The sequence below is a fragment of the Sinocyclocheilus anshuiensis genome, unplaced genomic scaffold (assembly GCF_001515605.1).
Source record: "Sinocyclocheilus anshuiensis isolate Anshui unplaced genomic scaffold, SAMN03320099.WGS_v1.1 scaffold438, whole genome shotgun sequence".
Taxonomy (NCBI): domain Eukaryota; kingdom Metazoa; phylum Chordata; class Actinopteri; order Cypriniformes; family Cyprinidae; genus Sinocyclocheilus; species Sinocyclocheilus anshuiensis.
In genome coordinates this window covers 1,620,637-1,647,848 of record NW_015546118.1, presented here as the reverse complement: position 1 = coordinate 1,647,848, position 27,212 = coordinate 1,620,637, and the positions used below count along the sequence as shown (strand labels likewise).

The following is a 27,212-nucleotide window of genomic DNA, read 5'->3' as shown; positions in this document are numbered from 1 at the left end:
TTTTTTGAACCTTAAACCGCATAAACACATTTCATTACACCAAATAATGTTCTTTTTAGCAGCATCATGACCCCTTTAAAAAATAAAATAAATATTTTTCTTCTCTGCATTTCTCCTCTGCTTTGCTTGCTTGCTTCCAAATCTAGCTGTCTAATAACCCTGGCATACTATAAATATTGTTGGCTCTGTGACAAATTGCTTTTGTTCTTCTATTGTAGGTTACTTTGGATAAAAGCATCTGCTAAATGCATAACTGTAATAGTACTGGTAAAAACACAGAATCCCTTTCCACACATCCATCCAGTAAATGTATACACTGATCTTTATATCAACAGACATTCATTGTGTGGGCCAGGGTTCCCATTAACCTGAGAATTTGTGCTCATGTTCCCATATCCCTCAGTGTTTCTGTATAGTGAGCTTCTAACAAGAGAGCTTTTCCACTGTATTGCAGAATGATGTGTCAAATATCAGTGACGGCATCTTCCATCCACTTCAAGTAATGCTGACTTCCATCGTCGATAGGAAAACTGATGATTTCTGGAATGTCATATGGATGCACAGCTCTGAGGGAACACATATAAGTCCCAGTTAAAATAATGTATTTGAACACTATAATAACAAGGGAATAAATGCAAATGAAACACCTATACTGTTCTGAAATGTAAGCTATCTTTCAAAAGTATGGGGTCAGTAGGATTTTTTAAAAAGACAATACTTTTATTTAGCTTTTTTTTTTTTTCTCAAATAAATGCTGTTTTTGCTTCTATTCTCTGTATATTAATGTTTCACAATTAGGAGTGTCGCGATATACTGGTATTGACGATAACCGTGATATTCAAATCATGAAATATCGACATCGTGTTAATTTAGGGTGTGACGATATACCGGTATTGGTGATAACCATGATATTTAAAATGAACAGGACACTTATGATAACACGACACGCAAATAGCCTACTCCAGCGCCAGTACCTGGTTGACCTCCCAGGTCGCAGTATTGAGCCTTAACACTGACACCTGTCACACAAGAAGACGCAGCGCGCGGCCGCACTACTCCAAGAAGAACCAATAATATCCATGCTGCGGGTCTGCAGATGAATATATCTCAGAAGAACCATGATAACACGACACGCAAATAGCCTACTCCAGCGCCAGTACCTGGTTGACCTCCCCGGTGGCAGTATTGCGCCTTAATGCTGACACCTGTCACACAAGAAGAGGACGCAGCGCGCGGCCGCACTACTCCGAGAAGAACCAATAGTATCCATGCTGCGGGTCTGCAGATGAATATATCTCAGAAGAACCATGTTCAATATTATCCAGACAGTAAGTTGCCATTATTTTACTAGTCATTGAATGGGAAATGTTACATTAACCTGTTAACAGCGGTTTCCTGTTTTCATATATTTAAATAAAAGGGTGATTCTTTTAATAAGTACCGCGTTTTCTTTACTCGTCTAATTTTTGTATTTGTATTTGCAATCAAGTCATGTAAAGGTGGTCGCAGTGCCATGCACTTAATGCCTCATCTGCAGTCGTTCTGGGTGCACATTAATACTGAATTAGAAGCACGTTAACTGCATGACTTCATTGGCGCCGGCGCAACTATAGGTTAAAGAGATTAAAATATGGGTACGCAAGTTAACAGGTTAAAGTATCAGATTTGATGTTAATATTTATTCATTATACTGTTGAACTTGACAGTATTTTCTCTCTTGTTATTTCATAGGGAGCTTCAAAGAAGACAGAGAAAGTCAGAGTCTCAGGTCAGCTGTGACCTGAAGAAGAAGTGAAAATGCATGTGCCCTGTGTTTATCAGTATCCTTATGTTCATTGGGTAAAAAGAAAAACTAAATAAACAAAGTAAAAATTAATTTGGCTGATTCCCTAAGGTTTCTATAGATATCGCGATATATCGACACAATAACCGTGGTGTGAAAAATCTAATATCGTGACAACCCTATTCACAATATTCCTCTGCATTTTTTTGTTCAAATAAATGCAGACAAATGCAGGAAGTAAAAGAAAGTAAAATTGTCACTCAAAGTATGTGAGGTAAGAGGTACATCATCTTTTGACCTGCTTACAGGTACCACAAAGAGAGCATTTTGTTAGATCCACACAATTTTCTTCAGACTGGGATGCTTTGTTGTCATGGAAACTATTATACCAGACGAGAAAGTCTTATACAACGGTCACTAAATTTGTTTCATATATCAGCCAATTTGATTTTGAACCCTGGATTAGTGATGCATCACTATATGTGGTGAATAACACTACATGCACTATACATTGTCTATATATTCAAACATTTAACTGTGCATGTTGGGTGAATATGTAGCATATGATAAGAAATGTATTTACTTTATATAAGTCACAAGTCTCTGCACCAGAGATGTTCTTGTCCTCACAAGCTGAAAAATAAAGGAAATCATTAATTTAGTATACATAGCATAACCACAATAAGACATATAGACAATGTATAACTTCTCATTAAAGCATTATAAACATCTTTAAAAATAAGAACATTTGATTTGAATGGGAAATCTTAAGTTTGAATAAATATATCAACACACCAACAGTATTTCTGAGGTATCCCGTATCTCTCCTTTCCAGTAGTACCTGAAATCAATAAACAATTGATATTTTAGGTAAATTATATTTTGTAAACGCATACATGCATGTAATCCTTATTGGAACATTTTATATTTCTTTTTTTTTAATGTATATCTTACAGGAAATTAAAAGATAGTTAAGGTTTTTTCTGCTGTACATGCTGACCTGACGCAACACTCCAGTTCTACAGTCCAGACAAGGTTATCTTTATGTTGTTAACTTTATGTTGTTGCTAAAGTTACACTTCAGGCTGCAGTGTTTTGGATTCAGAGCTCATAATGGGTGAAAGGTTAAACTCGCTGGTCTTACATAGTGGTAGTGCGAGGAAATATATTCACGCATGCTGCCAGCCTTTTCTCCATGATGCTCCTAACAGAAAGAGAAAAAGAATTTAGCTTCTCTGTATTTGCATATGACTGCACCACAAGTCAAAGGCACTCTGTGCTCTTTCAAATGTATAGACACACACACAGCTCATCTGAATGCAAGTGTAATACCCTAGGGTCAAAATATAGTTTTAACAGTGGATTTCAATTCAATTTATCAGCAATGCAGCATATAACAAATGATACATTTAAAAAAAAAAAATACTATCTACTCAACTTTAAATTTGCCGAACAGGATCATACGCAGCAATGTACATTTGCTTTATTCCATGATTAAAAATCAGTATCAAGCATCCATTACTGACAGGGTGATTACCAGATTTTGATACCTCACTCAGAATGTTATCAGACTTACATACAAACACAAACAGCCTTGAATGGAAGCTTGTTTCCGCCACAAGAAACAGGAAATAAATAAAATAAAATTATGACTTTTTTTCATCACAATTCTGAGCTAATATCTTACAATTTGCACTTGGAGTTTTGTCTCATTCAGAACTGCTAAAAAAGTTTGAGTTGTAAGATATAAACTTTGTTAACTCGCAATTGTATTGCATTTACAATCATATCACTCAGAAGAAAAGCCTGACTAGTGAAATATAAACTATAGCAATTTGTGAAAAAAGTCATAATTGTGGGATAAAAAGTCGCAGTTATCTTTTTTTCTTTTTTATTCCATAGTGAAATAAAATAAGATGTAAATTCTGAGGGGGAAAAAATTCAAAATTGACAGATATAAACACATACTGCGAGAAAAGTCTGGATTCTGAGCTTATATCTTGCCATTCTGAGTTTATATCTTGCAATCCTGTGTTTATATCTAAAAATTCTCAGAACTGTGAGAAACAAAGTCAAAGAAATTGTGAGATAAACTCAGAATTGTGAGAAAAGTCACAATTACCTATTCATTGGCGGAAATAAGATTCCATACCCTTGAACCAAAAACTAGTTATATTTTCCATAAAAAGATACAGTAGTGGTTGGCTCAGGAATGTGGACTATGGTTGATTTGTGTCTTCCAGCTCAATGTTTGGCTTGTAGCACTTCTTAGTTTGGCTACATCCCTTAGTTGTGCTGCCATGGCCTAGTCAAATGAAAATTTACCTGCTGCCTCTCTCCTTTCCTGATGCATCTGCCATTGCCTCATACTACACCATGCTTATTATCCTCCCTTCCCTTTTTATTTCCTCAATCAACAGACCTACTGTATGCAGGATTCTTCTGACCATGGCAAGATATCATTCCATACTCCAGACCTAAAGAGTGCACTCTCAAAAGATCTCATTATTGTTTGCCTGCATTCCCGATTTATGGTTTATTAAACAAACTGTATGGATTATTACTCCTGGATCAGAAAGAAGCAAATGCACCTTCACACTTGTGTGGTTCTAAACCTCAAGAACCGCTGCACTTTGATAAGCTTATTAGTCTGGAGTGCACTCTAATGACTTATCCACTGTAAAGTGCTCTTTAACAAGAGTATAATGGGAAAATGAATCCTAATGCAACTGAGAGGGAATATGAAGTTCAGGTAGAGATGCTCTATGATATGATCCATGGTGAGGTTTTGCAAGTTCTGTAAAAATGATTGTGAAATGTTATGGACAGCATAGTAATTAAAGAAAATATAATAATAGTTTGCTGTAATTTATGTGCCCATAGAAACAAGACTGAACTGTATTTAATAATGCAGAGTACTATATTTTATAACTACATGCAGTATTATTTTGGTAATAAAAACAACCAGTCGGGCCCTAGAAACTTTGCATCTGATATTTGTCTTATTATTGCAATTAATTGTCTGTTGACACAAACCACATGGCATCCACAAAAACAAACACTGTACTTCAGTGGAACAATTGGTGCAGATTACTGTATTTATCCTGCTGCTGGCCATATAAAGGAAGCTGTCAAAATGGGAAAGCTATTTAAGAAGTATGTTTCTTAATTCCAGTTATATATTTCTGCAACTATGTGCAGTTTTGTCACTAAACATGCCAAGATGTACAACATTTCACAAAATGTTTAGTTCTGACCATTTTACATGTGAACCAAGTGTAGCCCACAGAACTGCAGTAGGTCCTGTCCTCAGTGAGGACAGAGCTAATTACATCCAAAACAACATTCATATTATATTGAACAAAGTTTTTAGCAGTCTCAAAGTGTTCAAGTAAAAAAAAATAAATAAAAATATTCCACCCAACTTTGTTCCTATTGTCACAAAAAGTGTGATTCTTTTAAACTCGTTTGATTATAGGCGTCATGAACTGCCTTTGTTTTTTATTTTGCACTGTTCTCTGTTATCATGATTTTACATAAAAAAAACATCATAATTTAGCAGTAATAAGCTATTTTCTGTCCTGTTTTGAGCCCCCTCATCAGAACGCTCTGTTTGAATAGGCGGTGTGGATTGTAGACTCGAAAGTAAATGCCCACTGCTACGATTGGCTAACAGTTGTGTATGTTTGACAACCTACATCCTTCACAGATGGGCGCTGCTGTGTTTTAGGTTAAAAAAGCATACTCAGTAGTCAGTACATATCAAACTATCTGTAATAACAGACAAAGCAATAGTAATCGGATAACGAAAACAGTTACTCACATTTGTGTTGCGACATTACTGTCATTTCCAATATAGTCGGCACAGCATCGTCTTTTAATTTCAATCTTTGAAAATCCTGAAAATCTTTCAGAAAATCCTGCTTTGAATTGTGCCTTGTTTGTAAACAAATCCGCAGTTAAATGAAGTGAACAAAGGACCAAGTTTTTACTGACGCAGTCTGGCACTTCATTATAAATAAAGTTAATTGTGTGGTTTCTGCTAGGGCTGCATGATAAATCGAAATGAAATCGTAATCGCGATTAGGCAAAAGCTACGATTGTCATGCGCATCTTGTCAGTGAAGCACGGTTCTGTGATCAGTAGTAAATCGGCCAGAGGGCGCTCTCGCACTGAAACTCCAAAAACGCCCCGCAGAAGAAACCCATTAAATCCCAATAGCAGTAGCTGAATAAACAGAAGATATAACTGCTTTCATTGATTCAACGTAACTAATAAACACACGACTATGACAATATATGGTTTATCTATCTGAGTTAGTCTTATTATAATTTTCATTATAATAAAGTATATAATAATGCAATGCTAATCGACATAGACTTTATCACTGCTTAGAATACTATGAAATATGTCGCGTGCCTTATTCTGTGTAAAAGAAGCCACATCATCTCACAGAAGGATTTATTTCAAACACTCGACTGACGTTATGAAGTGAGTTTGGAGTAAAAATATGTTATTAAATGTGATATTTTCACATGCTTTCAGATGGGGCAGCATTTACTACACAGAGCCGTAGTTCACTGAGAAGCTACGCAAACAGCCGTCATTATCGCTAACGATTTCATAATCGCACAATTATATCGTCTGTAATTTTTTTGCGTAGCTTGTCAGTGAACTACGGCTCTGTGTAGTAAATACTGCTCCATCTGAAAGCAGGTGATGGAGATTTACTATTGATTACAGAACCGGCTTTACTGACAAAATGCGCATGACAATCGCATTCGATTAATCGTGCAGCCCTAGATTCTGCGTATACCTGCGTTTGCCGCTCTTGTCATTTACCTACTACGTGCGCTAATTGGTGGGCGGGGCTAAACAGGCAGTGCTGTAGAAGCAGGCGTTGATCTTCTTCTGCAGAGGCAGGGTTTAGCCACACTATTACATCATAAAGTGGCACATTTTGACGCTTTGGCAGATTGGCTTCAATATAAGCTGTTTTTAGACTAACGAGAAAGTTTTGAGTTCTGAAACTTACAGAATGTTTTTATAGCACAATGACCTCTTATATATCAAAAGATCAAGGGAATTTTGATTTCTCAGTTCATGACCCCTTTAAAGAACAAGCAAGTGGGTATTTTGTGCACAAGATTTTTCTCATACATTCGGGCATCCAATAAAAGAAGAGATACCTCCTTTGTCAAACCTTTGTTTGTTAATGCATATTTTTTATGATTATGATAAAAAGATCCAGTTGATCGCTAAATAGGTTAAAAGACACCACTATACTGTGTGTAACAACAATAAACAGTGAAGTATTTGCTTACGTTAGTACTAGAAAGCACATCTGGGTTTTTAGTTTGTGGTCTAAAAGCTTCCCACATTCAGAAGCAGAAAAAAAAATTGTTAACTTCATCAGGGGAAAAAATTAATAGGTTAGCGTTCTCAAGTTCTGTCCTGGGGGATTTTGCCACTGTAAATCAGCTTCAGTTCAAAATAAACTAATATTTACATGTAACAGAATACCTTTATTGTACTGTATGTCACTGACTGTCACATGCAAGCTGTAAACATTACACACCCTTGTCACCTGTTGGCTGAAGGCAAAGTATGTCACTTATTAGCTACAATGAAGCTTATTCTTATTTCTAATCTTCTATATTTATTTCCTTGTGTGTGTGTATCACTGTATGCATGTACAATACCTGCCAATGTCTCTAGCGGTTTGTTCTGTGGGACAGTTGACAAGCAGCACAGAGTGATATCCTGCCACATAGCTTCCTGTGACAGCAGAGTGAATCTGAACACATAGTGTCTTCAGCACAGGGTACAGGGCACAAATCAGGACTAAAATCTATACATAAACACACACACAAATAGGGGGACAAAACAAAGAACATTAATACAGTTAAGTATGATGCACTAAAAAAAAAAAATCTGAATTTATTGACTATATATATCTGAATTAATAGAATGCATGTATCTTTTTAGGATATTTTCCAAGTGAAGATAAATAAAATGCAACAGGGTATGCATGTACTGTAACATTATTTTCCTGAATAGTTGTAATTAGCGTTACTGGAATAAATGGATGTAAATGGAGACGCATCTGCCAATAGTATACTGCTTTTTAGTCATTTTGGATAGTAATTTAATCAATTTAATTCCCATTCGTGCATGTACAGTATTAATGAGAATTTTAAGTCACGCATATACCCTATTTAGAATATCCTCTGAAATGTATTTTTATCTGCATTTTTTTATTCACTTTTATGTTACATACAGATATTTGAGAAAAGCCCAGTTATTAAAGAAACATTAGTGTGGAAGAGACTAAAACTTTATTTTTTTCTTTCTTAACAAAGTTATACGGATAGTTTTCCCCAAAATGGAAATTCAGTCATCATTTATGCTATTTCAGTCATACCTCAGACCTGCATGACTAACTTTCTTCTGTAGAACACAATGATATTTGGAAGATCAAAATATTTGTGTTTGTGTTCTACAGAAGAATGACATTGATACAGGTTTTAAATTACATCAGGGTGTGTAAATGACAGATTGAGTTTTTTTTTTTTTAAGTCACGCATATACCCTATTTAGAATATCCTCTGAAATGTATTTTTATCTGCATTTTTTATTCACTTTTATGTTACATACAGATATTTGAGAAAAGCCCAGTTATTAAAGAAACATTAGTGTGGAAGAGACTAAAACTTTATTTTTTTCTTTCTTAACAAAGTTATACGGATAGTTTTCCCCAAAATGGAAATTCAGTCATCATTTATGCTATTTCAGTCATACCTCAGACCTGCATGACTAACTTTCTTCTGTAGAACACAATGATATTTGGAAGATCAAAATATTTGTGTTTGTGTTCTACAGAAGAATGACATTGATACAGGTTTTAAACTACATCAGGGTGTGTAAATGACAGATTGAGTTTTTTTTTTTTTTGGTTAAGGTTAAAAAATTTAAAATTATGGATATAATTGATGAATAATGTACAAATTAAATTACTGTCCAATATTACTAAAATGCGGCCTAATAACTGGCAGGAGTGATCATTTTCGGTACTTTTATCAGAAAATGGAAGGTAAATAAAGTCCATTCCTATCATATGACTATGCAAATAGCTGTTAATCACGTAAACGTCTTTTTCAAGGTCTTTGCAAGTGAGGAAACAATCCTCAACCTCAGTCATTAAAGAGACAGATCACAGTTGATGGTAGCCATTGACTTGCAGCTTGTTTTTTTTTCTTGTCAATGGCTACCATCAACTGTTTGGTTACCAACATTCTTAAAAATATCTCCGTATTTGTTCAACAGCATAAAGAAACTCATACACGTTTGGAACAACTTGATGCCGACAGAATTTTTGAGTGAACTTTCCCTTTAATAAGTACTGCCAGACACTCAGCAGCTGATCTTGAGTAAGAATTACTGCTGAATGCACAACCGCATCTTTCAGAAACACAGAGGGACTTAAACGTGCATTATTGTGCCCGATGTGAAAAGAACAGTGCGGGATTATACTGCGATGACCTGATAACAGATTGTATTTGCCACAAGAATGCATGTGCTTGTTCAGCTCTTTGAGAAACAAGGCTAGCTAGCTATTTAGTTCAGAAGCTGGAATTGAATTTAAATAGTAGGCTACTAGTTCACATCATGGCTCTTTCTTTTAAGAGCTTTTTTCCTTCCTGATATTTAATAGCTTGTCAGCTTATTATTAACAAACAGGGCTATTTTGGTGTTCCAAAGCTGTTCGACAAGTTTGCACCGATATAAAGTTGGTTCGACGTTGGATATCAAGACAGTTAACGTTATTCAGCCGCCAAAAAAATCAATAAATTCTTAGTGGATGAGTATAATTGTATAAAAATGGCTTATCTGAAAAGCATTAGAACGTAGAACTGCACACACATCGCAGTATAAATAAATTCTTAGTGGATGAGTATAATTGTATAAAAATGGCTTATTTGAAAAGCATTAGAACGTAGAACTGCACACACATCGCAGTATATGTTTTACTCCTCCTCGATATGTTGCAACGCATAAAGTCTCTGGCAGCAGCGAGCTAGCGCTTAGGCCAGCTAGGGACCGTCTACAAAGTACACGTAAAGGATAAAACGATTAATATTGTTTCCCACCGGAATGTTTTTTACAATTAACAAAACGAGCAATTTGAGCACCAAGGTCTTTGAAAGATATAAAGACAAACACTTATAATTTACTTGAATTCTCACTTGAATTTAAATAATAAATATCGTAAACAAGATATGTGATAGTGGTTATTATTATATCATTACTATTAATAAACATAACAATAAAAGAAAAACAATATTAAAAATCATTATCATTCCATAATCCAGTGTTTATGCAGTAGGCTGATTCCAGGTCCTTGTGAGAACATTTTAATGTTCGTTGTTTTCACAGAAGTATGACACCAAAAAAGTACACACTATTGAAATTAAAACCAATAAATAAATTAATTTAAAATAAATACACTCTTCTGTATCAACCTCATGGTGTGTGTCTTGTTACTGTTTTTATAAGAACATTTTTATATTTGTTTTAGTCACAGAACTATAACAGAAAACATGCTATTGAAATTCAACAATTAAGATAAAGCTGGCAAAGTCTTGTTTTGCAGTTGTTTTGACTTGAATTTGAAAATTACATTAATAAATAAATTAATAACACAGACAGTTTTATTACACAACTTCAATGGGTGTGTCTTGTTACAGATTAGACAAATATTTTGATGGTGGTTTTAGCCACAGAACTATAACTGAACACATAAAAAATTAAACCAATACATAATTTAGTTTAAAATAAATAAAATTTTCTCAGCTTCAAATGATTTTGACAATGAAACCTTCCAAAGAGTCTCCAGTATTACTGCCCCCTAGAGGAAGATACTGCAGTTGTTTTGACTGAGTTTGACATTCAAACCTTTAATAAATCTCAACTTCAAAAGTAGTGTCTTGTTAATTGGGCCTATAGCATTTCTATGCAGGTTTTACTCTCATTTGTAAATAAGGATGCATGCTATTGAATTGAATTCAAATCTGTTAATAAATTCATTTAAAATGAATAGCCTTACAGTCTTCTATTTTAACTTCAAAAGGTGTGTCTTGTTTCTGATTCCTAAAGTAACATTTAAATTCAGGTTTTACTCTCATATGTAATTCAGGTTGATAAATTAATTTAAATGAATGCAGTTTTCCATCACAACTTCAAAAGCTGTGTCTTGTTACTGGTTTCTAGAAGAATATTTTATTAAATTGTTTATAAAGCTGATTAACCAATACATCAATTAGTTAGAAATTAAATTTTCAAGGTCATTTTCAAAGGGTCCGTTTTGTTTCTTTAAAAACACTTGAATGTTTTGTAAGAGAGATCACACAAAATGCATGTTATTTTTTAAGTACTGTCCTGAGTAAGATATTTTGCATCAAAAATGTTTACATATAGTCAAAAGTTATTTTGTCTATATGTTTACATATAGACAAAATAATAGCTGAATTATGTCAGAAGCTTCAGAAGAAACCCATGTTTCCTGGAGAGTTTTTCTGAAGAATAATGGACAATTTAACTGCTCAGGACAAATAAGGGACTCATGAACAACTATCCCAAAAAAATAAAAATAAAATAATAATGGAATTTTTAAATTAAATTCAATAGCGTATGTCCTGATTTACATATGAGAGTAAAGCCTGAATTTAAATGTTCATTTAGGAATCAGAAACAAGACACACCCTTTGAAGCTGAAATAGAAGACTGTATTGATTTTAATTATGTCCCCACTGGATGCAACGAATGCCTTGTTTATAATGGGTTTTCATGTTTTTGAATCATCGCTCCGGGCTGACAGGGCATCTTCACAGTATGGTAGGGGCGTAACATTTCCCGTTACACGCTTGAGGTATTCGGCCAATCATAACGCACTGGATAGCCTGAATTATGTCAGAAGCTTCAGAAGAAACCCATGTTTCCTGGAGAGTTTTTCTGAAGAATAATGGACAATTTAACTGCTCAGGACAAATAAGGGACTCATGAACAACTATCCCAAAAAAATAAAAATAAAATAATAATGGAATTTTTAAATTAAATTCAATAGCGTATGTCCTGATTTACATATGAGAGTAAAGCCTGAATTTAAATGTTCATTTAGGAATCAGAAACAAGACACACCCTTTGAAGCTGAAATAGAAGACTGTATTGATTTTAATTTAATTTATTAAAGGTTTAAATGTCAAACTCAGTCAAATCACTGCAGTATCGTCCTCTAGGGGGCAGTAATACTGGAGACTCTTTGGAAGGTTTCGTAAGCTATTCTTGTATAGCGTGACTTCTGCATCTCTTTTGACAATGAAAACAACTGGAAAATGTTCTTTGAGAAATCTGTAACAAGACAGTCTTTGAAGCTGAGGTAGCTGTATTTAGTTAGTTGTATTTAGGTAGTTGGTAGATTGTATTTATTTTAAACTAAATGATGTATTGGTTTCATTTGCCTCCTTTCCGTGAGCCTGCTCTGCTCTGATTAGTCAGATGGCCTAGTCTGTTGCGATTGGTCTACGGCGTACAGCGCGTGTCGGAAACGATACGCCCATTTCAACAGTTATGTATTTTGAACGCTCTATAGAAAGTATAAACATCTATTATTTATCATACTTACAGGTTGTGATTCAGTGGAGCAGCTGGTCCAAATAAACAGGATACTGATCAATCTTTCAACAGCAAGCGTTTTGTGAATCCCGCGTTGAACTCCCCGAGATTAGAGAAGCAGTCGTCAGTAGAATGATGTGTTTGTAGGCGGGGTCAAGTTCGCGGCCGGCCAACGGTGAATAATGTCAACATTGAAATGTTCTTTTAGGAACAAGTATCAAGACACACCCTTAGAAATTGAAATAGAAGAGTATGCCTACATTTATAGGAAATTAATTGATGTGTTTGTTTACATTTTAATATCATGTGTTGTCTTATAGTTCTGTGAATAAAACCAACATCTACCTGCTTGTTTAGGAACCACTAACAAGACACACCCTTTGAAGTTAATATAGAAGAGCATATTTACTTTACATTGATTGATGTATTCGTTAGCATTTCAATATCATGTGCTGTGTTATAGTTTTGTGAATAAAACCAACATTTAAATGTTCGTCTATGAACCAGTAACAAGACACACCCTTTGAAGTTGAGATGGAATACTGTATGTTTTAAAAATGAATGTGTTAACAGATTCAACTTTAATTCAATAGCGTGCATCCTGATTTTCATATGATAGTAAAAGATGGCTGTAAATATTGTACTTTGAACAAGTAACAAGACACACCCATTTAAGTTTACATATCAAACTGTGTGCATTCTAAATTAATTTATTTAAACTTCTGAATGTCAAACTTGGTCAAGACGAGTGCAATACCTTCCTCTGGGGGGCGGTAAACTGCACAATCTTTGTAATGCTTTGCAAGCTTTTTCTCAATTGTTCCATTTCAATAGCTTTTGTTGTGCTATAGTTCTGTGAATAAAACCAACATCTAAATGTTCTTTTATTAACCAGTAATAAGACACACCCTTAGATCTGAGATTTATTTTTTATACATTTCATAAGTGAAGCATTTAGATAGAATAATTGTGCTTTTTGCTCTTGGGTTTGCACTTTGCAGACGGTCCCTATCCTGCACTTTTACATTATAAGGTCCATCAGTTACAATACCGTAAGGCAGATTAAAACAAATAAAACACATTGTGTGTTCTCTTCTACATTTGAAAACAATTATAACACATTATGTTTCTTGTCCTTGTGCTAAATCATTAAAGACCTATTGAAGATTTCCGAGGCTGAATCTCTGACAAATGTCAAACGTCAAATGTCGAACCAACTTTATATCGGTCAAGTTTGCGCAGTGACAGCAATCAAGTTTAAGCATGTCAACAGTCTGTAGTGTTCAACTTGCTAAGCACGTGCCGCTTAAGTCTCTCAGTATAAATGTCACGTATCGAGAGGAAAAAAAATGGATTTACCATGCAAAAGACAACAAATCCCGATCGAGGAACAGCCGAAGTCCTTTGGATACCGCTGGTACAAGCAATCCGGTTTGTTCTCTTGCATAATGATTTCACAAAACTAGAAGTTACATGGCCGGTGAAGTGCAGGCAACTGTACGCATTTTATAGGAGGATCATCTCGTCAGGTGTCCAGCAGGTTCATCTCACTCGCATCATAATCTGTCGGACAGTTTGAATAGTCCGGCCATTTCCCAAAGCGGCCGTGTGTTGCGCTTGATGCTGATTGAGTGACGCTCGTATCCGGATACCGGGGCTTCCAATCAAGAGCGATCAACGGGTCTCATCATAAGAGGATTGGAAACCTAATAAACGTAAATGCTGTTTCTGGCTCTTGGTAGTTTGTTATGGACTACAGACATACAAGTAATGTCATGGTGGCGTTTTCGATTGTTTAAATTCATCTTCGAAAAAATAAAAAAATTAATGTTTGTTTACAAAACCTCGAAACTGTACGTCTACATGTAGGCTAAAACCTGTAATGCACTAATTTAAGCCTTTACCAATACATATAAAACAACACTTAAAAAAATATATTGAATATATATTTTAACTGAAAATAGTATTAAAGATGTAAAATCTTGAACCCCCTGAAAATCTGCAATCTGAGGGTGTAAAAAAAAATCGAAATACTGAGAAAATCGCCTTTAAAGTTGTCCAAATTAAGTCCGTAGCAATGCATATTACTAATCAAAAATTAAGTTTTGATATATTTACGGTAGGAAATTTACAAAATATCTTCATGATCTTTACTTAATAGCCTAATGATTTTTGGCATAGAAGAAAAATCTCTAATTTTGACCCATACAATGTATTGTTTGCTATTATACCCGTGCTATACTTATGACTGGTTTTGTGGTCCAGGGTCACATATACAAAAATCATAATAATAGGTGGTGGAAGTCATACAGATACATTTGGGGGTAAAATGTAACACCGGCCCTGCGTCCCAATGTGCATACTATCCACCCTATCTGCCCTAAATAGTATTGAAAATGACTAATATCACATATAAGTTAGGATGGATAGTATGCACATTGGGACGCAGGCTAATTATCTGACGGTGAACTTCCTTCAAAAACCTCTAGATGTCGCTGGTCTCTATGTTATGTGTTTTCTATAGGCTATATGGGGGAAAGTGTAGCGTAGTACTGTTACATTACCTACTTTTGTTTTTTATTAGTAATCTATTTCATACCAGACTTAATTGTTCATAAAACAATTGCCAATGAATTCACCAACTGTTAGTAGTTAAAAGTATTTTATTCAGCATAAGGTGGAAAATATAAATCCAGTTCACTCTTTTCAAATTAGGCAATAATATATAGGCTAGGGCTATTATACCAAGTCAATCAAACCTTATTACTATTTCATACATATAATTCAAGCATAACAGCCTGTTGCTAACAATAATATAAAGTACAGCGCAAATAAAGGGCAACTGTTTTATTTCAAGAAACTTTAACTGAAACGAATAGACCTCACGGACTAAAATAAAATGATTTTAAAATGTGACACTTTTAAAGTGTCAAAGTTTCATTTTCCCTTTCAATTGCTGATGCCTGCTGTATTTTATCATTCTTCATATCAGCAGGTTTCTTTGTGCGTCAGACAGAAACATGGAAAATATTTGACGCCTGTGTATCTGAGTGGTCTTTGAGGTCCACATATGCATGTATGCCACTCAAACCACTGACCCAAATTCAGCCTCGGTCTCCCTCCATCTTCAAATTAACTAGATTTACAGCCTCGTGTTTATACATTAAAACCCATAGAGGTAGAATGTTGTAATACGTTTGCCTTACTGTCTTTTCATGCCATTGTATTAGCTACAATAACAAACTCAATTTAATTAAACTAAACAAGAAACAAATTTAAGACAAATTTGAGGACAATAGGGTTGTCTTTAAAAAAACATTGTTTTCAATACAAACATTGAAACATTTAAAAAAAATATTTGTTGTGCTATTTGCTTTAAGAAATACATATGCACACACACACATATAGTATATGTTTGCATGATTAAACTGATGTTTTATCTATGCACAACGAATCAAAAGGCGGAACTCACATTGACAGTTACATATGCCTCACCCACAAGCACCACCACACATGTGGCCAGCATGAAGGTTTCTATCACTTCACTCAGTAAGTGATTTCTTCTCATATTTCTGGTTTAAATATATTTCATCTGTAGTGTAAATATTGGTTTCTGAATAACTGTACATGTGCATTTCTTAATCACTCAATATAAGGACTGCATTTTTTTTTTACACCCGTCATTTTTCTCGGAGTAACCCATAATTTCTGGTCGAATGTAGTTGCACTGAGTTGCATTTACTGGAAAGTCTCTGGAACGCTGGTGGAGGTGGTGGTCAGGCCTGGAGATAATGCAACTCTTCCCTGTGACAGTGAGATTGTCATTGGACAGGAGATTCATTGGGTTAAGATCTGCTCTTCACAGATCCAACCGCCTCTGATCATCCCTACATACAATAGCCTATTACAACCCATTCCACGATTCTCTGTGTTCTGGAACAATGCTTCAAAATCCTATGACTTAGTGATCGAGAACATCACTGGAGCAGACCTTGGTCTCTACTATTGCTCAAGGGTTGGGAAAAAATATATCAAACAGAACGGAATAATCTTCGAGAAGGATGTGTATCACACTGGTGATACTCTCATAAAGCTCACATAAGGTTCACCTGGTAAGCTTGTTTCACACTGCAAACAATGTAAAACAAAGAGCAATGAATAATCTGCTGAAGCAAAACATGAATGTACTAAAAGAAGATTTATAGTCCTAAAACACTTTAAAAATTAGAGACGTTTAAAACTCTTACATACATTTGTTTACTTTTTGATTTTTTTTTTTTGCCAACAAAGTGGGTATTATCATTTCCATCTCTTGCACTTCTGAGATCTATATACTGTAGCTCTGCATTCAGTAGACCATGGTGCTAGCAACACTAAAATCATGGGTTTGATTCCCAGGGAATGCATGAACTGATCAAATGTATACCTTAAATGCACACTGTATATAAAAACCTTGACAGCTGTGGTTGGCAGAAAAAAAGTTTGAAATGGTAATTTACAAAACAAACAAACAAACAATCAAACAAACAAATAAATAAATAAAGAATACTAACATAAAATAAAATTTAAAAATGAAACTGTAAATCCAATAGCCCTGTTCTTCTAAACTAGCAAGTCCATGCTGCTATACGAAAATGTAACATATACTGACAGCCACCATAATAAAGCTGGTGGTAAAGAGAAAGACACATGATGAATTCAAATCCATCACAAATAGCTTTACCACAAGCTGAGGTAAATACTAATATATTAAAGGTGCACACAGTTGTATGCACGTAAATACAAAAAACACCATCATAGTAACACATTAAACCCTAATACACATGACTGATACCAAAAACTATAAACTATAAAAATGTGAGTTGTCACACAGGAAATTGTAGGAATGTCAGTTTATGGTTTTTCACTGTAAATTATAAGATGACTTATTCTTTTTTATTAAGGAAAACTGTACATTTAACAGAACTTTACCATAAAATATTATGAAATGTCCTGTTAGATGTATTAGGCTATAGTTTTTCCCTGTATATAGAAAGGGAATAGGTTTTTACTGTAGCATTTTTACAGTCTTTTACAGCTAAAATTAATGTTATTTTTAATTTATCAGCACAGCACAGTCTGCAACCACAAAACAAAAACAAACAAACCCTACAATTAATATACGAGTACAATGTATTAGTCTTGATTTCCTGCTAATATTTATGATAATTTGCGTGCATTTCATGCAATGTAAAAATTATCATATTTGAAACTTTTTTTACATTTTCTTCTAACAATTCTACCAGTCTTTTATAGTTAAAATTACAAAAAAAATGTTTTACAGTGCATTGTAAATATCTTTGGATAAAAGTGTTTGTAAAATGCAGAAGTGTATGCACTAAATTTAATTTAAATACGTTTTTTACAAAAAAGTTTTTAAAATGTTTTTTTAAAAGTTTTAATTTGAGCAGCATTGAGGTAATTGAGCACTGAGATGAACTTCAATGTTTAGTAGAACACAATATTATAAAATAGAATTAATTCTATATATCTGATATGACTATCTACCTATATTATACAGATATTCACATTAACAAGACAGTGTAGGTACACCTACAAAGAGCCACTTGGTGTGTTTTCTCAGAAATGCTTTTAGAAGAATGATTCATTACACATCAGAAATAAAAAAGGTACAAAAGATTTCACTGAGGTGGTATCTTTTCAAAAGGCGCCTTTGTACATATTTCTACCAAAAGTGTAAATATTAGTATCTAAAATAAACAAAAGTGTACGTTTTGAAAAGGTACCACCCAAGTGACAGCATTTTCTGAGAGTGTAGGACGAGGCAACCAAAATAAATAGATTTAAAATAAATGTAGGTCATGTCCTGTTTCAAATAGAATTTGCACAGGAAACAAATCACTGTTCTGAAATGGATTATAAAGACGTCAAACACTAAAATGGCAAATGGAGGTTAGGGATTCTGTGACAGCAAACCCTCTGCATTGAGTGTGTATACAGTGTATATACTGTAGCTGTAGCTGTAGCTCTAGCACAGTCAATACAACTAAAGAACAACTTCATATAAACAAACTAATTCATTAAAATGAAAGGTATGGTCCTTAATTAGCATTTATTCATCCGTCTTCCCCTCAGAAAGCCCCCCTGAACTAGTTTGTGACTGCTGGCAGTGCTGGCTGATACTGCAAACACTGAGTCCTGCATGTTCTCTTCTCTCTGCCATTTTGGCTTTTGTTTGTGGCTACAGATGCTGCCACAAGACAGGTGAGATTTATATATACAATTTAACAATTGACTATCTAGTCTACTAGATATAATACAGTTTATGTTTCCTGTAGCTCTATGTTTGAGGGAGTCATTTTGAAGAACTGTCATAAGAGATAAGCCTCTGATTCTGCCATTCACAGTGCTGAAGGAGTCTGAAGGTCATCAAAGCAGTTCTGAGATGCGAAGACAGTTGAGCCAAGAACAGGTAAACTCAGCAGCCCACAAATATGCAGAAAAGTGCTAAGACATGAGTCTGAAATTAGTTTACAATAGTTAATATTTCATCTATATGTTAATAATTTATCAACTCGGCACAGTCTGCAACCACAAAACCAAACCAAACAAACCCTACTTTTAATGTACTGTATGAGCACAGTGTATTAGTCTAAGAAGATAGACAATATTCATGTAATTTGTATTTCATGCAAAGTCAAAATTATGTAATTCTATTTGAAATTTTTAAATTTTCTTCTACCACTATACTAATGAAGCATTTTTTTCTAAACCCACCAATAATGGTACACAGTTGTTTTACAATCCAAAAATTATTATCTACTTACAGTATATAAAACATTTCCACAGGATGTCCATACAGAAGTTTGCTATGCATCACTGAACATCCCCAAACGAGGAAGCAAATGGACAAAGAGCAGCCGATTGCAAAGCTCTGACTTCAGTGTATATGATGGCATAAAAATGCACACTTAGGTAAAGGATTCTGTACATTGAGCTGGTCAAATACCAAAGTTAATCCAAGGTTTTGTCAAACATGGTTACCTACAAAATAAATGAACAAAAAATACTGAAATAAAACACTGATACTGGTATGGATAAAAACATTTATATATATGAGAAAGACTACTGGCAATTTCGACAAACATCTACAAAGTATTCAAGAGATATCTATCTATCTATCTATCTATCTATCTATCTATCTATCTATCTATCTATCTATCTATCTATCTATCTATCATCCTATTTGTAGAATATAAACTGGGGTTCAAATTAAAAAGACAACAATGTAAATACTAATTTTGTTTATCCATAATACATGATCTGGTGACTGGCATCTAATGTGTTGGAATATCTCAAACACACAGCTAACTTCAGTCCCAAGGCATTTTTATTACATTTGTTTGTAATTTAAACAGTTATTTGACTTTCATAATTTGAACAGTTATTTGAATTTCATATTTTTCACAAGTGCTTTTGAAAACAGTATTTTAGTTATACACAAGTCAAGTGTTTCATTTTGTAATCCTCCAAAGATTATTGATGGCTTATATTTGTTTTCTTCTGTGCATTAGATGGAAAATATTTGACATCTTTATTTTGCAAATGGAAATTCAGATGCATGTGGTGACTTTCAGGTCCCATTTCACTGACCCTATTTCAGCTGCTGACTTCCTTCATCTTATCAGATTTGCAGCTTCAGATGTTTCCATTAAAATGCTTTTGAGGGGTCAATGAATGTTGTGTGACAAAACAATTCTATATACTGTATAATGATATATCTTCAAGATAATTACAGTATTTTATATTCAAAGTTCATTACATTCAAAGATATTATCCGAAAGAACAGGCACAATAAAGAGCATACACAAAAATGAAAAAATGAATGAATGAATGTAAATCTCAGTTATATACGGTTTTATCATCCGTAATCTGACTCAAAGTGTGGAAATCGCACTGACTTTCCATCCCATCACACCACCAAACATTCAGCATTCAGTACATGAAGTCTTCTGCACTACCGTGGACAAGGATCTTTTCTATATTAACACATAATAAATATAAAGATTAATTCATGTTACTAGTTCATATTAATTACTTTAGTAAGATGATAAATGTAAATGTACTGACCAGATAAAGATCCTCTGTATGAGCTGCATCTCAAAAATGTGAAATAAACCTGAATTGTTTTCCAGCTCTTTTGTTTTCCTTATTGCTCAACAATATGCATAGATACATGCTAATAGTTTGACTGCATTTAATTCCTCAATTCCTGAATAAGATCTAGTAAATTTATTAGATATATTTATTTACACAGATGCTATCCCCCTGACTTTGTGTAACTGTGGTGTGTCTCTTTAAATAACCAGCATTTACTTGTGTAAATAATATTGGAAAATTCCACACTAGTATGACAGCATTTGAACCTAATAATACAATAATACCCAATTCATTTTCTTTTCTTGAAAAGTTTTTTTCCCCAGAATTGTCAAAAGAAGTGAATGTTATGCTGTACCTTTTTCTTTGTTTAACAACGTGTCTAATATACAGGATTTAACTGGAATATATATGGCTAAAAACAATAAATCAATATTATTTTGTAGACTGGTTGGCCTACCATCCCTCAACCGCTAGATGGGGCCATGTGTTCACAAAAAAGTGAACTCTTCCTTGAGCAACTTTTACTCTGGGCAGTAAATGGATTTACACTACATTGAAAAAGGAGAAATCATTGAAGAAAGGGTTAAATTAATTACACAAATGCTTTGTCTAAATTTGAATGGTTTTGCATATTTTTTCAATAATTAAAGAAACTGCAGAAAGGAGCACTGCGTATCTGGGGTGGAGGGATGAGGCATGGTTGGGTTTGCAAAACAAACCAATCCATCATCCTTTTTTCGTTTACACCTCCCCTCCCTCCGCACACCCCAGAAAGACTCTTCAAGTCAGTCTCTCAAACTGCCACATGAAAGCAGATGACCAAAATAGGAGAGGACTGACTAAGAGGGATGGAAAAAAATTAAAAGAAAGAATTGGAATAAGTGGAAAAGAAATGACAGAGGGTGGAAGAAAGAAAGAGACATGGATAAAGGGAGGGGATGAGAGAAGGAGAGCGCAGAGAGAAGGTTTTTTGATCTGTCGTGTCTCTCAGCAGGAGGGTGAGATGCTAAGAGACTTAACCGGGCTCAGCGGCCACTCCTGCGGTGTGTTTGCGGGGAGGAAGAAGAAGAAGAAAAATGGTTTGACTTTCAGTTTTAGTCATTCCTTTTTAAACTTGTCCAATCGAGCCTTTAAAATTCACCAAGAGCCTTGTAATGAGATCGCAGGTCTAAAATAAGACAGATAAAGGAAAGAAACGAGAGGGAAGAGCGCTGCTGCTACTCACTCAAGAGGAAGAGGAGCTTGAGGAAACCGTTTATATGCACCTTCACAGATGCATCCATGGAGTGTTCCTCCCTCCACTGTGCATCAGAGAGAAAATACAGGCCGTAATTACTGAGAGCATATGGGAATGTTGTGCTGGATGGGAGGGAGAGAGCAAAGATGAATGAGTAGGTGTATTATGGAGCTTGAAACACATGGAGGCTTCCTCCAGTGGTGCGAGGACCACATCCATCATCTCCAGCCCCAGTTGAGTGCACTGTTCCCTGGACGCATACAGTGGAAGACAGCCCTGCGATTCAGTGGGAATCCATGCTGGAAATGCCAGAACATTTCAGTTCAACATGCCCACATAGCTTTAGCCATTTACAGGATAGTTGACTACTGGAAGACAGACCAGAGAGAGGTGGATAAAAAGAATAAGACGGTGTCGATCGGTCAGATATACTACAGCCAATGGAATGTGAAGATGAAAATATCATCACAATCAGTTATTAATTGTTTGACTAAAAGTGATTGCGCTGGGCATATTCATTGCATTTATTACAGATTTCTTTCTTCAAATGCTGCATAACCTCAGGACACGACATGACACACAGTGTGGGCTGCATCTGTGAAATTAAAAAAAGAAAACAGAAATGTCCATCCCGTTCAGAGCTGATCTGCTCGTTTCTGTCTTTTTCCAACCGAAGCAATCCCGGCTCACTCCTGGGCTTTGAAGTACAATCCACACTCTCTCCACCTGGCAGCCAACAGCATTACACAGTGCAGCTTTTCTGGGTTCTTCTTGTTGATTCCACTCACAAACACAAACCTGCACGTCTAGCCAAATTAGTTTATCCAACAGGATTGAGTGGAGCTGGACATTATGGTTTTAATTATGCCAAGCGAACAATGCTATCTATAGAAAGGACATGTATTAATAATTTTTCCGTCTTGTTGTGGCGTGATCCACTTAACTTTATCATGATCTTGACTTATTTTGACCTTTCAAAAAACAACAAAAGGAATATGTGCTATTTTTAATCCAAAATATGCCATTTACGTCATTTTTTGTGTGTTTCTGCAGGCATCTCTCAATGATTTTGCAAAAGGCGGATGCCATCTGCAATTATTTGAATGGTTTGCCTGCAGAAAAGACAGGTTTTCTTACACTAATAAGCTAACCCTTAGCAATTGGGTGAGGTTTACTGACCCGTACTCACTGTCGGGTCTATAGGTCAAGGATCCACCTTGTGGAAAAAGTGAGCTATTATAAACCAGTCAAACAACAATATATTGCACTTGCATGTCTGGTTTAATATTAACTGTTTTTTTTTTTTTTTAGATAACACACTAGAACTACTACTACCAATACCTAATCTATGGATAATATTGTAATCCTAATGTTAGAACTGTAAAGGGCATCTGTGACAGATTCTATAAAAATTAGGAACACCTTTTTTGCATTCAATTCTGACATCCAAAGGCACACAAAGACATTTTTTCCTTATTGCATCTCACCCATTTTCCGCCAATTGTTACCACTGATTTTCTGTATGGAAGGCAGCCATGGCCAAAAGTCAAAACGGGGCATGTGAAATTTGACCATTTCAACACACAGTTTGTCTGCGTTAACATGCAATTTTGAGCACATTTCTTTTGTATGTGTAGATATGCACAATCTGGTCATGTTAAGGTGTCAGTTTTCGCTGCATTTCTTTAGTGCATGTAAAGACGCAACAAATTGGAAATTCTCATGACGTCTGATGTGTTGTATACTATATGTATATATCAATGTACCATCACGTCACATATGCAAATACAGTCTTGCATGCAACAACTTCATTGGCTGCTGTACGTGTTGTCACGTTAATATGGGCAAACAGAGCGTGTTGAAGCACTCAAATTTCATGCATTCTGTTTAAAGACATTTGGCCCCATTCACATTCCATATTTCTGCCACCATAGCGCACACACAACTGCAGTGATGTAACTGTGACGTTTACTCCTAAAATGGTCGAGAAGGCAAATGGCTTCTATTTATTTCCCACATCTGTTCTGGGGGTATGCAAGTTTGGTGAGTAGGTACGAAATTAGGTGCACAGGTCAGATTACTTTACAGCAGCAACAAATGCATGCATACAGCAATCCATTGCAGAGTGATGTATTCACTTAACTGTAGTGGGCTCTAAAGTCATAAGAAGGGGTTGTGCATTAAAAAAAATATATTTATATAATATTTCCTGAGGTCCACTTAAAATGTAGAATTTTTACATCCAAAACAGTCATAATTTAGAAATAAAAGGCCCTTTGATTTAAAATGGTAATGTAACTGTGATATGATTGGGTAACATCGTTGCATATGAAATAAGTATTATACATTCAAAATGCAATTTCAATTTCAGTTGCTGCGATTAACTAAATATATTGGTTTATCTTGTTCCATTGTATATTAAACAAAAATGATGCTACTAGACTATCATGTCTTAAAGTAAAATGAAGAAAAAAATAAGTGCTTTATTCACCCAGACGGGAGTTTTTATATTGAGATCACAAGAACATTAAGCCATGATCACGAGAAAACAACAAAGAAAAAATAATGAATAATAGTACATAGTCTCTTATCACTTCCGAGAGCTCAAAATTTACAGATTTACAGCTTTGAAGAAATGCAAGGGTGAAGTCTGGTTAACCCTTTTCTCCTGAGCACAACTGACAGAGACAATTACAACCATCTGGTGCTTCCAAACTACTAGAAGTAGATAGGTGCATTGTGGGAGTTACCCAGAATGCACTGTGAACAGAGTAGGAGAAGTGCTTAGAGAAGAACACAGAAAGAAAAATGAGGGTGCTGGAGTAGAGAGGAGGATGGTGTGATGGAGACATAGCAGGAATATAATCAAGACTGATGCAATAATTACTGTTGGCATTGTTGCACATCACAGTCACAAATACTCCAGTAAACATACTGAAAGGCGGCATGATTCACATGGATGGCGAGTTCAGGGGAATGTAGGTGTCTGTGCTCAAAGCAGACTCAGGGCTAACAAACAAACTAAATCCTCTGCTCAGTGCCAGCCTTCTCTTCTTCGCCCAGCCTCGGCCTCGTCAATCCCTCCCTCTTTTTCTTTCTGCATGCTAAACAGCCTCAGGTTTAATTGTCCCAGGAGTGGGTTTTCAGCTGTTCATTTATAATGCAGAGAGGCTTTGCCAGGAACTGATAACCTTTACATCAGTACAGAGAGAGGGAAGAAAGAGAGAGAGCCAGAACAGAAGGAGGAATAAATGAATGAACGAATACAGAGGGAGAAGAAAACAACAGAAGGGGCGAGTCCAAAAATAAGGAAGCCAAAAGAACTGCACAAGGGTTGAAATGAACAAAGAGACATTATTAGTATGTGCAGAGTGTATGGATCTCAACATGAACAGGGGCGAGAATGAGACGGGTGATTAAAGAAAGCTGTGTGTGAGTGTGTGTTTACACACACTGGAATCCAGCGATGTATGTGAGGGAAGAAATTCAAGGTAAACGGTGGCCAGGTTTGCGTCATGGCATATATTTGCCTAAGAAACACACAGGCAGAAACAGAGCAGGAGATAAATGACAAATGAGTGTGTGTTTGTGAGAAAGAGGTGGATGTGCGGTGTTGTGAGTCGGACCTCGCTCCTTCCGTGTTTGGGAGAGAGATCAATGTTAATGAGGGAGACTAGCATGGCAGTGGAAGCTGATAACACGAAAGCAGTTAATGGTTAATGGAATAATGACAAGCCCAGGTAACCACACTCCTGAAGAGGAGTTTGATAAAATAGCGGGGTGCAAAGGACCATAGAAAATTGGATTCGAGAACATCAGTGATGAGAGAGTGAAGTCTTGCATGGCTTCCAGAGATGTTTAATGAATGCACATAGTCACACAAACGCAGAGGACAAGTATTGTGGAAATTCAGAGAACAAATTGTTACCCTGGACCACAAAACCAAGGGTAATTTTTTAATAAATAAGCTTTCCATTGATGTATGGACAATATTTGGCCGAGATACAACTATTTGAAAATCTGGAATCTGAGGGTCCAAAAAAATCAAAATATTGAGAAAATCGCCTTTAAAGTCCAAATGAAGTCCTTAGCAATGCATATTACTAATCAAAAATCAAGTTTTGATATATTTATGGTAGGACATTTACAAAATATCTTCATGGAACATTATCTTTACTTAATATCCTTAATATACTTAATGATTTTGGAATAAAAGAAAAATCAATAATTTTGACCCATACAATGTATTGTTGGCTATTACTACAAATATACCCATGCTACTTATGACTGGTTTTGTGGTCCAGGGTCACAATTAAGATATCTTAATGGAATTCAGTGTGTAATGACTTTGGATATTCATTGTAAATGTGTCCTTTTTTTATTGGCCACAGTCATGTTTAATTCACTAATATGAGCTAAACAGCTTTCATAAGACGACTGACATGACGGAAGTCGATATCAAAACTCCTTTAAAGTAGTTTCTACAAACACATTTTGAGAAATTACTTAAAAAATGAAAAATCCCCACACGGTATTAGCACTGTAGTGTTTCATAGACTGAATGAGTGTATGTTTAGATCCTGTTAGCACTCCACGTCTACTGCCTGGTCTCAAAGCATGTCTGAGATTGTCTGTTTGCTCATGCTAATATTTGTGTGCAGTTCCATCTACCCATCTCATATCGAGAACGATCCCTCGCTCATTTCTTCAGTCTTGCTTTGAGTTTCCTCTCTCACTTCTGAAAAAAGACAAACAGAATGAAACAAAGAGAAGACAGGGAAATAAAAGGAGAAAAGCAGATCAAACGAGTGTGTGCTCACTGCTGCTGTATCGCAGCTTTCTTTTCTCCTCAGAGACTCTGCAGCCCATCACCCCTCTGTCCTCCGATTTAATTGCTCTCTGCCTCTCTCACACAGTCTCATTGCCTTTACCTCCTTTCCCCATCATGTTAAATATTTAACCAGTACTAAAATCTCTACACATGCACACACACACACACACACACACACACACACATAATCATCTAGAGAGAGGTGATGAGCTTAACTAGATACAGCAAGGGAGTTTAGTTTGGCGTTTCCTTTTTTTTTGGACAAAATGCTTAACTAGATACAGCAAGGGAGTTTAGTTTGGCGTTTCCTTTTTTTTTGGACAAAATGCTTAACTAGATACAGCAAGGGAGTTTAGTTTGGCGTTTCCTTTTTTGTTGGACAAATGTGAATGTATTAGGACAATGATTTTTTATGGCAATTACAGGTGTCATATTCATATTCTTATATGCAATATACAGTGGGTACGGAAAGTATTCAGACCCCCTTCAATTTTTCACTCTTTGTTATATTGCAGCCATTTGCTAAAATC

General features: G+C 35.4%; 1 protein-coding gene across 1 annotated transcript in view; it reads right to left on the bottom strand.

Moving 5' to 3' along the window:
- Positions 1 to 55: 55 nt before the first annotated feature.
- Positions 56 to 27,212, bottom strand: part of LOC107700896 (protein CutA homolog) — a 41,023-nt gene continuing 13,866 nt past the window's right edge. The window contains exons 3-8 of the mRNA XM_016502735.1: positions 13,814 to 13,949; positions 7,486 to 7,634; positions 2,928 to 2,987; positions 2,579 to 2,624; positions 2,367 to 2,416; positions 56 to 566 (exon numbers count right to left, since the gene is read on the bottom strand). Coding sequence (XP_016358221.1) covers positions 464 to 566; positions 2,367 to 2,416; positions 2,579 to 2,624; positions 2,928 to 2,987; positions 7,486 to 7,634; positions 13,814 to 13,949 — 544 coding nt within the window. The 3' untranslated portion in view covers positions 56 to 463. The remainder of the gene's footprint in view (positions 567 to 2,366; positions 2,417 to 2,578; positions 2,625 to 2,927; positions 2,988 to 7,485; positions 7,635 to 13,813; positions 13,950 to 27,212) is intronic.